Source organism: Engystomops pustulosus, chromosome 4 (genome assembly GCF_040894005.1).
Source record: "Engystomops pustulosus chromosome 4, aEngPut4.maternal, whole genome shotgun sequence".
In the NCBI taxonomy this organism is placed as follows: Eukaryota; Metazoa; Chordata; class Amphibia; order Anura; family Leptodactylidae; genus Engystomops; species Engystomops pustulosus.
This window is the reverse complement of record NC_092414.1, coordinates 74,460,085-74,473,336: the sequence shown is the minus strand read 5'-3', so window position 1 is coordinate 74,473,336 and position 13,252 is coordinate 74,460,085. Positions and strand designations below refer to the sequence as shown.

Genomic DNA, 13,252 nt, shown 5'->3' with positions numbered 1-13,252 from the left:
AGATTATAGAGTCCTTGGACTCTATCATTAGACACATTCTCTGGTTCCTTCATCTCTGAACTGTCAGTGGAGAACAGCACAGAAATCTACTTTGCACAAATTGATTAAGTAAGGGAGAAAGACACAGACACTAAAGTATATTGCCATGTTTGCTATTATCATTTGCACTATTTATGTATGCGATTTTGTCCAGTTAAGTTACTCTTTGAAGGGGTTTTCCCTCAAAATAAAATTCTCACATTTCAATCTCCTAGTGTTGTTAACACAATAAAGATCATTTTAACCCCTTACTTTACAATTTTACTTAGTTTTATTGCTGTTTTAACTCCTACCCCTCCCTAGGCTGCTCAGTGCAAAATCCCAGGGCTATGAGCGGGGACTCTCTAAACAGACACATTAATACCCATCTAGTTTTGTGGGGTGACATTGGTTAAATTATCAGGGTACACGTGTAAATACACTTTCATCTGGCTTCTGACATTGTACTAACACACTGACGCATAGAAAGAGATGAGACAGATCAGAGATGCATGAGATTACACAGAGGCATGACAAACACAGGTTGACAGACAGAGGCTTACAGACTTTTACATTGTTACACTGTGAGCTCTGCTATATCTCCCAAATGTGTGCCTGTCTCCACCTTCCCTCGGATAACTTATATCCTTGTAGGTTGTAGTTTGCAGCCTCTCTCTCTACTCACAATCTCCTGGCAGGAATGATCAGTGAATGTCTCTGAGATCCATGCAGGGGGCGTGGCTATGGGCAGACAGCAGAGAGACACAGAAATCTCATCTCTACGCTGTCACACAGAAATCCAAGATGGCAGCCACCAGACCCTAAGTCAGAAGTTACAGGGTCGTGTCTAGGGGCAACTGAAATTGTGCACAGCAGGACTGATAGAGGCTGGTTGGAATTATATGTGTGAAATGCTGCATTTTTCTTAATAACAGTGTATTAGAGAATGTGTTATTTTCTTATGCTGAGTACATATAAGAAACTTGTCTTTGTGGGAATAGCCCTATAAGTGAATTTCCCACAACAATGAAATGTTGCAGAATTCCTTTGAAATGTATGGGTGTGATATCACGCACAGACTGTGAAGGGAAAAAAAATGCAGAGAATCTGACGTGATGCAAATGAATTATTATAACTGTTGTAACAATTATAACAATTGTAAGCTTCAGCTTACGATTCAAGCATTTCAGTTTTGATTGAAAAGTTTTAATGCAAATGAACCCAAGGTACTGAATGTTCTTATTGAAAAAAGAACATTTTTAAATGAAAAAGTAATATCACAGCGATCAATGTAATACAAATAAAAAATGTCAATTTATTTTCTGCATAAGTTTCACATTTCAAATTTAAAAACTGTTTAAAAAACAAAAATGACAATAATACATAATAAAGAATCCAATGTGTGACATTGTATAGGAAAAGCTTGTAGTCAAGGTCACTAAAATTCACAGAAGCAGACATGACAGCTCCATGTTCCTTTGTACAGGCTATAGGTTTGTTACATGGGATGGCAAGAACTTTACATCTTCCAATAATTAGCTGAAAGAACCTTACACCCTAAGAAATGTGCTGTTCACACTCCAGTATCCTGCGCAGTATTTTTATGCCAATGAAGAAAGTTTGATGGAAAGAATTGTTTTATTGTTTTGGATCCTTTTCTGGTTTTTGGTTTTGAAATACTGATGCACAATACTGCTGTTTTAAGGCCTCAGTCTCATAGAAGTTTTTTTTAACACATACAGCAGACGACCTTAATTATGGATGTGAGATTTTGTAGAATTTTACTTCAAAATAGGGCATATCCATATGAAACAGAGAAAGGACATGTTGGGGCAATTTATTATTAGACCAGATCTAAACTGGCAAAGTTTTAGCTATAGACTCCACCGGTTTTCAAGTAGAGAGTAGCAAATAAAATGATGCCCTGCTCCTCATCATGCCCAAAGTGGTGTGTGGGGTGAAAAAAACTGAAAACTGATGCCACCAGAAAACTGGCAGAAAAAGGCTTTAGGAAGTTCCCTATTAAAGTTTATAGATGTGTGTGTTGTCTGAAGCAAACATGGGCAGCGCATGTTCCATTAAACTCACTTAGCAGGTATACAGACTTTCTGAACCAAGAACTACAAGCATTACAGTTCAGTAGTTCTAGGTCTGGCTAATCCAGCATGCGCACTTAGTTAATTTGTACGACCAAACTGCCCACTGGTGGGCAACTGGCCTAAAGTCTAAGGCTTCCCTTACACAGCAAGTATTTCATGAACTTGGCCAGTCTGCCAAAATAATAATGAAAACATAAACAAAAAAACATGTTGTGTGTTGTGCATTTCATATAATGGCTTTCCACCAACATCTGGCAGCCTTTGTCAAAAATAGAAAACCTTGTAAAAAAAAAAGAAAACACCCTAGAGCAGTGATGGCGAACCTATGGCACTGGTGCCAGAGGTGGCACTTGGAGCCCTTTCTGTGGGCACTCATGCCATCAGCCTAGGAGAGAGTTTACCAAACAGGAACAAATCCATTAAATCTTCCTGCAGTCCTAGGCAACTTATGAGATGTGGCACAGCACTATTTTACAGCGACACTTCATTGACTGTTTGGAACTGCTAGAAAAGTGAGAAGGTGTTGAAAGAAGTGCAGAGAGACCCTGGAGAGAATCTACAATGATAGTCTGAATTTGCCCACCTTGTTTCAACTGTATTGGTGGCCTCAAGTGGCCGATACAATTGAAAGATGTGGAAGAACAGGTAGCAATAAGTTACTGCTTAAAATGGCACGTTGGCACACCAGGGTAAATAAGTGGGTTTTGGTTGTAGTTTGGGCACTTGGTCTCTAAAAGGTTCGCCATCACTGCCCTAGAGGAACTGTCATTTCTTCTAATACATCTGTATTAGCAAATACTTCTGATTCCCATCATATATCAGTCAACTGAAATTTATTTTATGAATGACCAAAAATAACTAAAGAAAGGCATAACGCAAGGTTCACTGCAGAGCCACTCCAGCATAATTTCTCGAGGAAAACAAGTATTTACTAAAACACATGCTTAGCTGACAGGCCTCCTTTAATATCAAACATAGCCTCATAACATGTTATATAAGACTATTAACCATAGCAAAAATAAATGAGTCACTCCCAATAAAATGCCTGTCTGTCACCGAGCTTCTAAATTAACAGGACATGTTCTTTCCTTTGTCTTTATCTTAGGACAGATGCTGTATACTGGTAATGATAACATTACATGTGATTGCTCCTGTATAACCAGTTCTGGAATCTTCAGAAAAACTGTAAGCAGATTCAGAAGGTTAAAGGAACCTCCTCCATCAAACAAGCCAGCTTATCCTCACAGTTCCGACTGCTAAGAGTGTATTCACATGATGTGGATGAGGTGCGGTTAGAAAATTGCATTTATTTCTGTGCTATGCGGTTGTAATGTGCTTTGAACGCACTGTAAAACTATGATTTTTGGATCATTATGTACCTTTTCAGGGATTATTGACCCAATCATAAACGACATACCAGTTAATAAAATTCTGTACATTGTAACCCAACTATTGTGTCAACATTGTAAAGGTTCAAGGCTTAAAAGCTCCTACAAGTATAGGTTTGTCTTCACAGCTCTAGAATAACAAATATTTCCATAAGTCTCACTAAAAGTGTGACCTGAGGCAATAGATAAAGTGCCGCAAGAAGTCTACACACAGGTAGAGGTTTCCAGAGCTCAGTAGTAGGATAACATTTCCGTCCACACTCTACACCATGGATATCTGACTGGTTTTAATCACCAACATTTATACACATTTATCTTAAGGTACAAGTGGTTTTCCCTTATGTTGTAGCAACAATTGAAGGTCTACAGAAAGATGCCAAAATGTCACCATGGGTCATTATTGTGCAGTGGTCTAAAGGTTTAAGTGACCAAAAATAATGCTCTGGTTTCTCCCTATAACAAAAGATAATTTTTTTGCAGAAAGCAACAGATTTCTTGGTGAAAACTGGAAGATTCTGAGCTCATAAATAAACAGATGATCTATTCCTATGTCCAGCATGCGTGGTTATCTCACAGAAAGTACTGCACAGTCTATATTTCATGTCGTCTCAAATGATTCCACAGCGTCCATCCAAAGCGATGGGGTACTTGGGGAATGAACTGGAATTGGTCTATTTCCTTGAAGCTGTCTCTCAAGAGCCAAATTGCGATGATACATCTCTAAGTAGCTTGCCTGAATCTCCTTTTGGTACCTGAGCACTTTATCTTTTTCCTCTTTCCAAATTTTCCTTTCAATTTCAAAATTCAACATCTGTGCTTCATTCTGCCGTCTCTCCAGCATCAACTCAGCCTTTACCCTCTCTAGATCTGAGGCTTCTGAGCTTTCTTTTTGGCACCACTTTGAGTCATCTGCCCTTGAGATATTTCCTTGAGTACCTGTTGGAGATTTTTCTTTAGCAACCTCCAAAGCCTGAAGACGAGCTTTTAAGTCTGTAGACTCTTTCTCTTTCTCTCTTGCTAAAGTTTTTGCTTCCCGAAGTTGTGTTTTCATCAAAAATATTTCCCCCATTTTCTGTGTAATCTCAGCTTGACAGTCTCTTAGCTGTTGCTTCAGAAGAGAAATTTCCCCAGCCTTCTGAGAAATCTACAAAATGAAATTAACAAATAAATTCCATTAATGAGGCAATATGTACCATTAAATGACAAAAATATGTAAGTCCTGACTTGTGAAGTTCTGATAAAACCTTTTATGTGCTGCATAGGTCTCTCTATGGTTGCACCATTCCTTAGTAGATAAGGCTGAATAAAGATGCAGGTCCTGCAGTGTAAATAATTCCACAGTGTTGATCCAGAGGGAGGCAAATAACTCCATAAGGCTGATTGCAATTCAGATTCCTTCCCAACTCCAAATACACCAGTCAGAGTAACTCACTGGATCAACTATTCACAAAAATCTAGTTTTCATAACAGGTTTTATATATATATATATCTTTAAAAGGAAGGCATCCTATTGATCTTGCTTGCATGCTTAGTGGCCTAGTTGACTTTCCTGTACTACCCTTTCAGATATTTTTATATATTTTTAGATATTATTGTAATGAGCCCCCTTTTCTTTCCATAACTGTCCATTACCAATATCTCTTCCAGGACCTTAATATATGGTCATTAGGATCACATGATCCTCCTTCTCCTACCATTGTATGGCAGCTGCTAAGGTAAAAGACATTTGTGAGCCAAGAAGCAGTGAAGAACATTTAACAGATGTATATCGGTAAATAGCCTTATATTCTGCCCACCACACATTACATAAAACATGAAGTACAGTGGCCCACCCCTTTAATGCAACTTATAGTTAAATAAGTGAAATAGACTGTTTTACTTCCCCCACAGCTCCCATTTGCCTGTTGATGTCAGATGATGTGTCGTTTGAGGGAGTGTGTGTACAGGTCACCGTTTTAGTCGTTGTGATTGGCTACAACCATGACTTATTTACACATCAGGTCAAACAGGTTGCCAATTATGTTTTTCAAAAATGTCTGTGTTATATGGTGCATAATAAAGTACGTGAAACCCTACCTGACTCCTTGCCAAATACCTCAGCCTGAGTCCCAGAGAGAAAAATTTTTAAATGACAACTTCCATCTGCTCTGTAATATATTCGTTGCTCTGCTGGCTCCTGCCGCCCAGCCCCCTCCCACACCCTCTCCCTGCAGTGAGACTCTGGAGGGAGAGATTGTCTGTAGTGAGTTGACACATCATCAGGGAGGGGCAAGAGGCAGGAGTGCTGAGCAGGGCAGTGATTACATTATAGAGCAAACGGAAGTTGTCATTTAAATTTTTCCTCTCTGGTACTCAGGCTAAAGCACCTGGCAGAGAGCCAGGTAACATTTCACATACTTTATTTCAAACACCATATAACAAAGACATATTTTAATTTTTACATAATTTAATATTTGACATAAACAGTACTTTCTCTATAGCAACTTGTCCCGCAATAAAACATTCGGGTGACAGGTTCTGGTGACATTCAGGTGTCCTAACTGATTCTAAAACAGTCTCAACCTGTGGCTTTCAGTCTTTAATAATGTTGCTCCATATCTGTTGACATCTATAGATACTATTGAGCACTAGTGGCACCAGTGATATCACTATGTTAGTTACAATTAACACTATGATCTAGATCTCTGTTACTTGACTACTGGATAAGGAGGATATAATAGAAACTTGGCATCACACAACTGGACTTTGCACCAAAATAACATTCCAAAGAATGGCCAGGCCCTTCTCTAACAAGCCACTAACAAATCTTTTTATCGTGTTCTACAACAACATGAAAATATGGACAGACCAGATTTAAAGCAATTCTCTGTGGACAGGAATATGTTGGTTGTAATTATAATCCACTAGTCTAGACTGTCAGTCACAGATGTAGTCTCTAGTCTACAATGATTAAAACATTAGAACCCCCAAGTGTCACAGGTGCTTGAAATACATTCCCCATGTGGTCACAACAATATTGTTACTTTGTGGTCTGCCTCCAGTTCCACCCATAGTAATAGCTGATGTGAACACTGTGGAATCACAGTGTACAATGTTCTGGATCAGTCATAAAGGCAGCAGCACTTATCAAACAGCTTATTAGCAGGAGTGACATGAGTGATACTGTCATTGATCTGATATTAATGGCTTATTATAAGGATGGGAAAACTATATAGTTTTGGAAACCCCATTTAGGATAGCAGTCATACCCTGATTTCTTTATAAGCATGTTCCCTCTGATTGGCCAGGTAGAATTCTAACGGTGCCTGGTCCTTTCTATGGGAGATTGTAATGTACTATATGATTCTTGTATAGGGAAGCTCTATATAGATGCTCCTTGTGGATACTTTGGTTTAATTGAATCATCATCCAAATGTGACATACTACATGTGCTGGGTGAGTACTAAGACATTGATGAATAACAGCATACAGGGATGACCGCACATTGTTTTCCATCAGAACATAGATTGATTGTGAAGGAGTAAAAAACATAAAAAGTTGAAAATAATGACTTATGACTTTGAATTGTCATACCTCCCATTTTGATTCTTCAAGTTTAGGACTGAGATTTTCAGTTGGGGTTGACTGCTTTTGCCTCAGCTGCTCACACTCTGCTCTCGTAGAGTTGAGCTCCTCATGAAGACGCTTCTTCTCTTGCTGAACCTTATAAAGCTGTAGCTGTAAGGCTCGCTGGCTGCGCAAGGCCTGCTGAGAGATCTGCTGCAGCTTACTTATATACATCTGTTTTAATTCTTCCAGTTCTTCCATCCAAAGACGACGCTTGTCTTCAAATACCTGTAGAGGAGGAAGTTCAATAACATGACAACCTCCATTAATTTAGGTCACAATTACAATCACTACAGACTCTTCAAACATCATGTATGACTAAGGCTACATTCACAATAACGTGTGCTACCTCGCTGTAGCCCTTAAGCAGCACATTGGAGAGGAGAAGGGATGATGGCTGCTCACCCTCCCCCCTCCATGGGAAACAGCAGCGCACGGCCATAAACACAGGTTAAGATGGAGCATGTTCTATCTTTTCCCCATGCATGTACAGTATGGTGCCACACATGTGTGCACTGTGCTGCAGCCAGGTGCCAACAGCCTTCTATGGGAACGTATATCTGGCCGAATACGTGCAGTGTGAAAGGGGCAAAGGTTAGGGTAAACGTGTCGGCCATTTTCTTCAAAATGTGGGACTGTCATGACTCCATCATAATTTGTGATGCAGCTACAGACCATTTCATCCAACAGAATAATGAATGAAGACGTGGCCACGGAGGTGCAGAAATAACCTAGCACCCATGCTCAGTAGTGGAAATCAGACATAAGGTATGCCAATAAATACTTAAGATGTCTCTGACATGTGACCACGCAGTATACCATAGTACAGACTATACAGTTACAGATATTGACAGTTTTAAAATATTCTTTCTGCTGCAGTAAACCAACTCACCTGAGTAAAAGGATCATCTTTGTCACTTGGACTTCTTCTAAGCTGTCTTAGTTCCATCCCCTTCTCATTTAGCCTTTCCTCCAGCTGACGGGCTACATCTTCTACAGACTGAGAGTATTCATATGGAGGCGGAGGTTCTCCTGAACAGTGTAAGCGACTTAAAGTTGCCATACTCTTGCAAGACAATGGTTTCTTCTCTCCAGATCCCAGGTCTCGTACACCCCGGGATGCTCTGTCTAATGACCCCCCAATATGATTAATATGTCCGGTGGAAGCGCTGATTTGACCACGTGCGACACTAAACCCAGGACTGTAAGTAGTGAAGCTGTTGATGGAATTTTGCTTTGAATCAGACAAACTCTCATTCTCATCATTTTCACTCTCATGATGACTAAAATGATGAATATTGTTTGACTTTCGTGGCCCTTGACGAGGAGGACTGTTCAGACTGCCTAAGGTGTTTAGGCTGCCATTGCTTTTGGATAACTTCTGTCCTCCGGAGGAACACAAGCTCTGCATGGACATGAAGTTTTTAGCATTTGATGGCTTCAAAGCAGATTGGCCAAAGCGAGACTGTAAAAGGAATACATGAATTTTAGGTTACATTTTTCATTACAGTTGTAATGCAAATCACACTGCATAAATGTTTATGATCAAAATCAAATATAAATCAAAATATATATGCTATGAATTAATACAACTCTTTTATACATAACAAACAGCAATTTTGTAATAAATATATTCCTCTATTTCCTTGAAGACTTTTCTCGTGCTGCACCAGTCCTCTGGCTTATGCTAATGCTTACAATCACATCTATTCTCATCATCCACAGACTTAAGTGTGCCCCAAAAACACATTTTTAGACAGATTTCAAACATGGACTCCTTTTTTGGGTCGCCGTTATTTCACAGAAACACGCCCTTCATTCAGGACTACCATACATACCCCATGCATCCTAATGCATTTAAGTTCTGTCTATACAAAAATAGTGAGTGACTGACTCATGAAGTTTTATGTGTACTACACTATTTAGTATAAAAGCTGGAGAAATACATTTTACATCCACCCTATTTGCTCATATACAGGCAGTCCCCGGGTTACGTACAAGATGGGGTCCATAGGTTTGTTCTTAAGTTAAATTTGTATGTAAGTCGAAACTGTATATTTTTTAATTGTAGTTCTAAACACATTTTTTTTTTGCCCCAGTGACAATTGGAGTTTCAAATTTTTTTGTTGTAATGGGACCAAGGATTATCAATAAAGCTTCATTACAGACACTTTAGAGCTGATTATTGAAATCTAGGACTATAGTAAAGCATCCAGAGAGCTTCATCAGCGGTCACAGTGGGCAGAGGGGTCCATCTTTAACTAGGGGTCGTCTGTAAGTCGGGTGTCCTTAAATACTGTAAGTCTTTGTGAGCAGGGCCCTTACCTTTGCCAAGTTACTGTATCATTGATTTTTATTTATACATGCCCCCTATGAAATGTACAGCTCTAGAGAGTTTTTTAGTGCTATAGAAATATAGATTATTATTGTGCAGAATTTATGTAGAGGTTATGTAGAACATGTAGATGAAGAATTTTTTTTAAAGCTCTATAACTTCAGTTTCAGGTAATTGTAGACTGCAATATAATATTGAAAAAATCCATCTCTCTCATGAAAAGTCAAAACATTTGATTAAACCACCCTTGCCACCCCAGCCCTTATCCATTTTTAAAGTTTCCATTTTTTGCAACATCCCTCCCAAAAGCCACAACTTTTTTTTATTTTTTAGAGACATATGAATGTTTGTTTTGTGCATAACAATTTGGACTTTGACTTCACTGTGCATCCAGATGACACATCCCCTTTATTTTTTGAATCAGTATTGTCATGTAGATTACATTTTTATATGTTTCATTATGTTTTGAAAAAAAGTTTTGAAAAATTAGAAGCCTTTGTACAAAAAATAGCTGTATTGTCATATTCTGATGAGCAAAACTATTTCATACTTTAGTGTACAGACGGTCCCCAACTTATGAACACCCGACTTACATACGACCCCTAGTTACAAACGGACCTCTGGATTTTGGTAATTTACTGTACTTCAGTCCCAGGCTACAATGATCAGCTGAAACAGTTATTAAAGGTGCCTGCAATTAAGAGGTAATCCTGGTTCTTATGACAACCCAAAAGTTTTAAAATCCAATAGTCACAGAGACAAAAAAAAATTGCCTGTGTTTACAATTATAAAATATACAGTTCCGATTTACATACAAATTTAACTTAAGAACAAACCTACAGAACCTATCGTGTACATAACCCGGGGACTGGCTGTACAGATATCTTTGTGTTGTGTCTTTAGCAGGAAAAGCCAATATTTTAATTGATACTGTTTTTAGGACTGTATGACTTTTTGATTTGCATATTTGGATGTTTTTTTCAGTTACAGTGCTCCTCACATGGAATAATAATTTTTGTATTTTAATAGATTTGGCACTTGAGGATACGTAAAGATGTCTAAATTATTATTAGATGATTGGACACCCAGAACTTCTGCTGATCAGCTAATATACACTAAGGTCAGCCCTGTCTTTAGTACAGTGTCCATCCAGGGTGCAGGCGATGCCCTAATTCACATCAATGAGAGCTGGTCCTGAAGTGAGCATCACATTCTGCCTGTCAACAAACTGAATAACTTAATGATACCTTATGGTATATTTCAAGGTTACTTGGATATTTTGCCATTTCATCAATATGATGTTCATAAGTGGTTAAAACCTAATGCATGCCTAAAGCCCGCAAATCAAAAGCTAAGGGTGTTTAATGTCACTTTTAGAGTTCTTAGAAGTGCAAGCTAAAGTGTCTATTCAGTGTATGGATTACGCTTATACTGAAGGTATGTTTCAGCAATGTGAAGCTACAAAAAACATCTACAAATCAATATAATATTCTAGACCACATTATTCACTATGAAATGATGAGAGGTAATGACCTTTTCGAAACGTCCCCTTTCTGGGAGGGAACTTTTGCTAAAGTCTGTCCCCCGGCGATCTTTGTGATATAAAACCGGATAGTCATTCTCGCCTCCTTCCATGCTGCGTTCTCTGCGGAATACCAGCCCTGAGGATTGCTTCTTGCCACTTTTACCATCCTTTTTTGTGATGCTTAAATAGCTAAGCAGTTCTTGTTGATTCAGACCCCTCTTGAAGATATTTCCAGGACTGTGTGAATTTGGAAGAGGCTTGAAGTCTAGTTTAATGTCATCTGGTGAGAAGTCATGTTTCTCTATTAGGCTGCTCACACTACCCATGTTGCACCTGTACGAAACGTCTGAGTTGAAAGATCGGAGATGATGGTTCCTAGCGTCACAGGACAGGCTGAACGTTTGTGCAGCTGCCATGTGGAATTAACAAATGTCTTGACAATTCTGTAAAAGAAATTCACTTTGTTAGCCAGACGTTTACAACACTTGTGCAATTCTATTTCTAGTAGCAATGGTAGTGCCTCTGGTTACTAAATATGAGGCTGGAGATTAAGCTGCGGTATAATATTCTGTTTAATAATAGAACAATCGTAGGACTGAGACTTCTAAAGAACATTGCTGTATACTGTATTATTCTTTCTAATAATGACTGAGACTTTAAAACCCACAGAATTTTGCCTAGAAATGTCATCACTTCCTCAGTTGCCAAATTGGGAAGCCCTTAGGGGTGTAGGCAGCTCCACAGTAAAAAGTTCAACCTCCATAGTGGACCACAGAGGATTTCTAGTAAGGACCAGTAAGATAAGCATCTATCAGTGTCAAACTGGAGTTCCTGGACTCACCCTCCAGCAACTCCTAGAAATAGATTGGGTTGTCTTCTGCAGACCCATCATTCTCTCTCTATGATACAAAAGTGGTGGTACATACTGTTCCTGCACCAATGGCTCATACACAACGTTCCAGTTGAGATCTTTCAGTGCATTCAGCACACCCATATATTACCGGATTACAATTCTTGTAAAATAATAACTGATATATACGGTAGTAAATGATAGGTGTGATTAAGAATAAGTCAATGGTCATCTATGTTAGCCCTATAATGAAGCCTTCCTGAAATGGGTGCAGGATAGTGTTACATAACCTCTCAGCAAAACAAATTAGAATAAAAATATTATGGTTGTGTGCATAATAGGATGCCCATCATTATCATAACCCTGCTATACAGGACATGTGTACACTTCCTGTGATTCACATGCCTTATCATTGTGACTTGACTTATCTCATTAAAAGTGAGATGTAGTGAGTTGGCTACAAATGTATCCAGTCTTAACATACCTGGCTCCTATCATACTGTTCCGTAACAGGCTTCCTAGTTCAGGGTAACAGTGACCTGCCCTTGAATGGAAGATTGAATGGAAGGTTGAATGGGTGGCAGAAGGGGTTAGAACTGAGCAGCCAGATAGAACAGGGGGGTCAGATATGATTCTTTTACATTTAGTTTGCCACAATGCTGCATTAAAGGGAACCTGTAACCAGGGACCTCATGTTCACTAAAGACAGATTGTAAAATCCCATGACACCTGCAGTGCAAAAATGCCTCTCTGCCTTTTCTAAGCATTTTCATTACAATATAATTGTGTGTTATAACTTACTCTTGCACCCTGACAAAATCCTGTGGTAGTCACAGGGGTTGTGCTTTGGTTTGGATGCATTTAAAAAAAACAACATGTGCCTGGTCTGTATTACTCACTCCTCAGAGCTTGGCCCCGACCTTTGTGCTCCTGTACAGCTCCCCCTCCTGCTCCTTCTCAAAGATGACATCAGTGGGGGATGGACAGAGCTGTACAGGTGCACAAAGATGAAGGCAGCCTGCAGCTCAGACAAGTCACATGTTGTTTTTTGAAATGCATCCAAACCAAAGGCCAGCCCCTGTGACTACTTCAGGATTTTGTCAGGATGCAAGAGTAAGTTATAACACACAATTATATTGTAATGCAAATGCTTAGAAAAGGCAGACAGGCATTTTTGCACTGCAAGTGTCATGGGTTTTTACAATCTGTCTTTAGTGAACATGAGGTCCCTGATGACAGGTTACCTTTAAAGCAACTTATAATATAGGTTTCTACATTCACAAGAAAGAAAGGAATAAAAACTGGGTCCCTGTCCATAAGTCATCCTAGTGCATGAAGGAAATAAATAAGAATAAGCTATCACAGTTAAAGGAAATCTACTATCAAAATCAATAATGATAAACCAGGGACACATTCTCATCCAGATCCAGT

The 13,252-nt window shown here is 39.0% G+C and overlaps 1 protein-coding gene across 2 annotated transcripts in view; it reads right to left on the bottom strand.

Annotated features, from left to right (window-relative positions):
• Window positions 1–1,308: 1,308 nt before the first annotated feature.
• N4BP3 (NEDD4 binding protein 3) overlaps window positions 1,309–13,252 on the bottom strand; it is a 28,292-nt gene continuing 16,348 nt past the window's right edge. For both annotated transcript variants that reach the window (XM_072146277.1, XM_072146278.1), the window contains exons 2-5: window positions 10,980–11,414; window positions 8,004–8,576; window positions 7,079–7,339; window positions 1,309–4,649 (exon numbers count right to left, since the gene is read on the bottom strand). In XM_072146277.1, the coding sequence (XP_072002378.1) occupies window positions 4,104–4,649; window positions 7,079–7,339; window positions 8,004–8,576; window positions 10,980–11,387 (1,788 nt within the window). In that variant the 5' untranslated portion in view covers window positions 11,388–11,414 and the 3' untranslated portion in view covers window positions 1,309–4,103. The remainder of the gene's footprint in view (window positions 4,650–7,078; window positions 7,340–8,003; window positions 8,577–10,979; window positions 11,415–13,252) is intronic.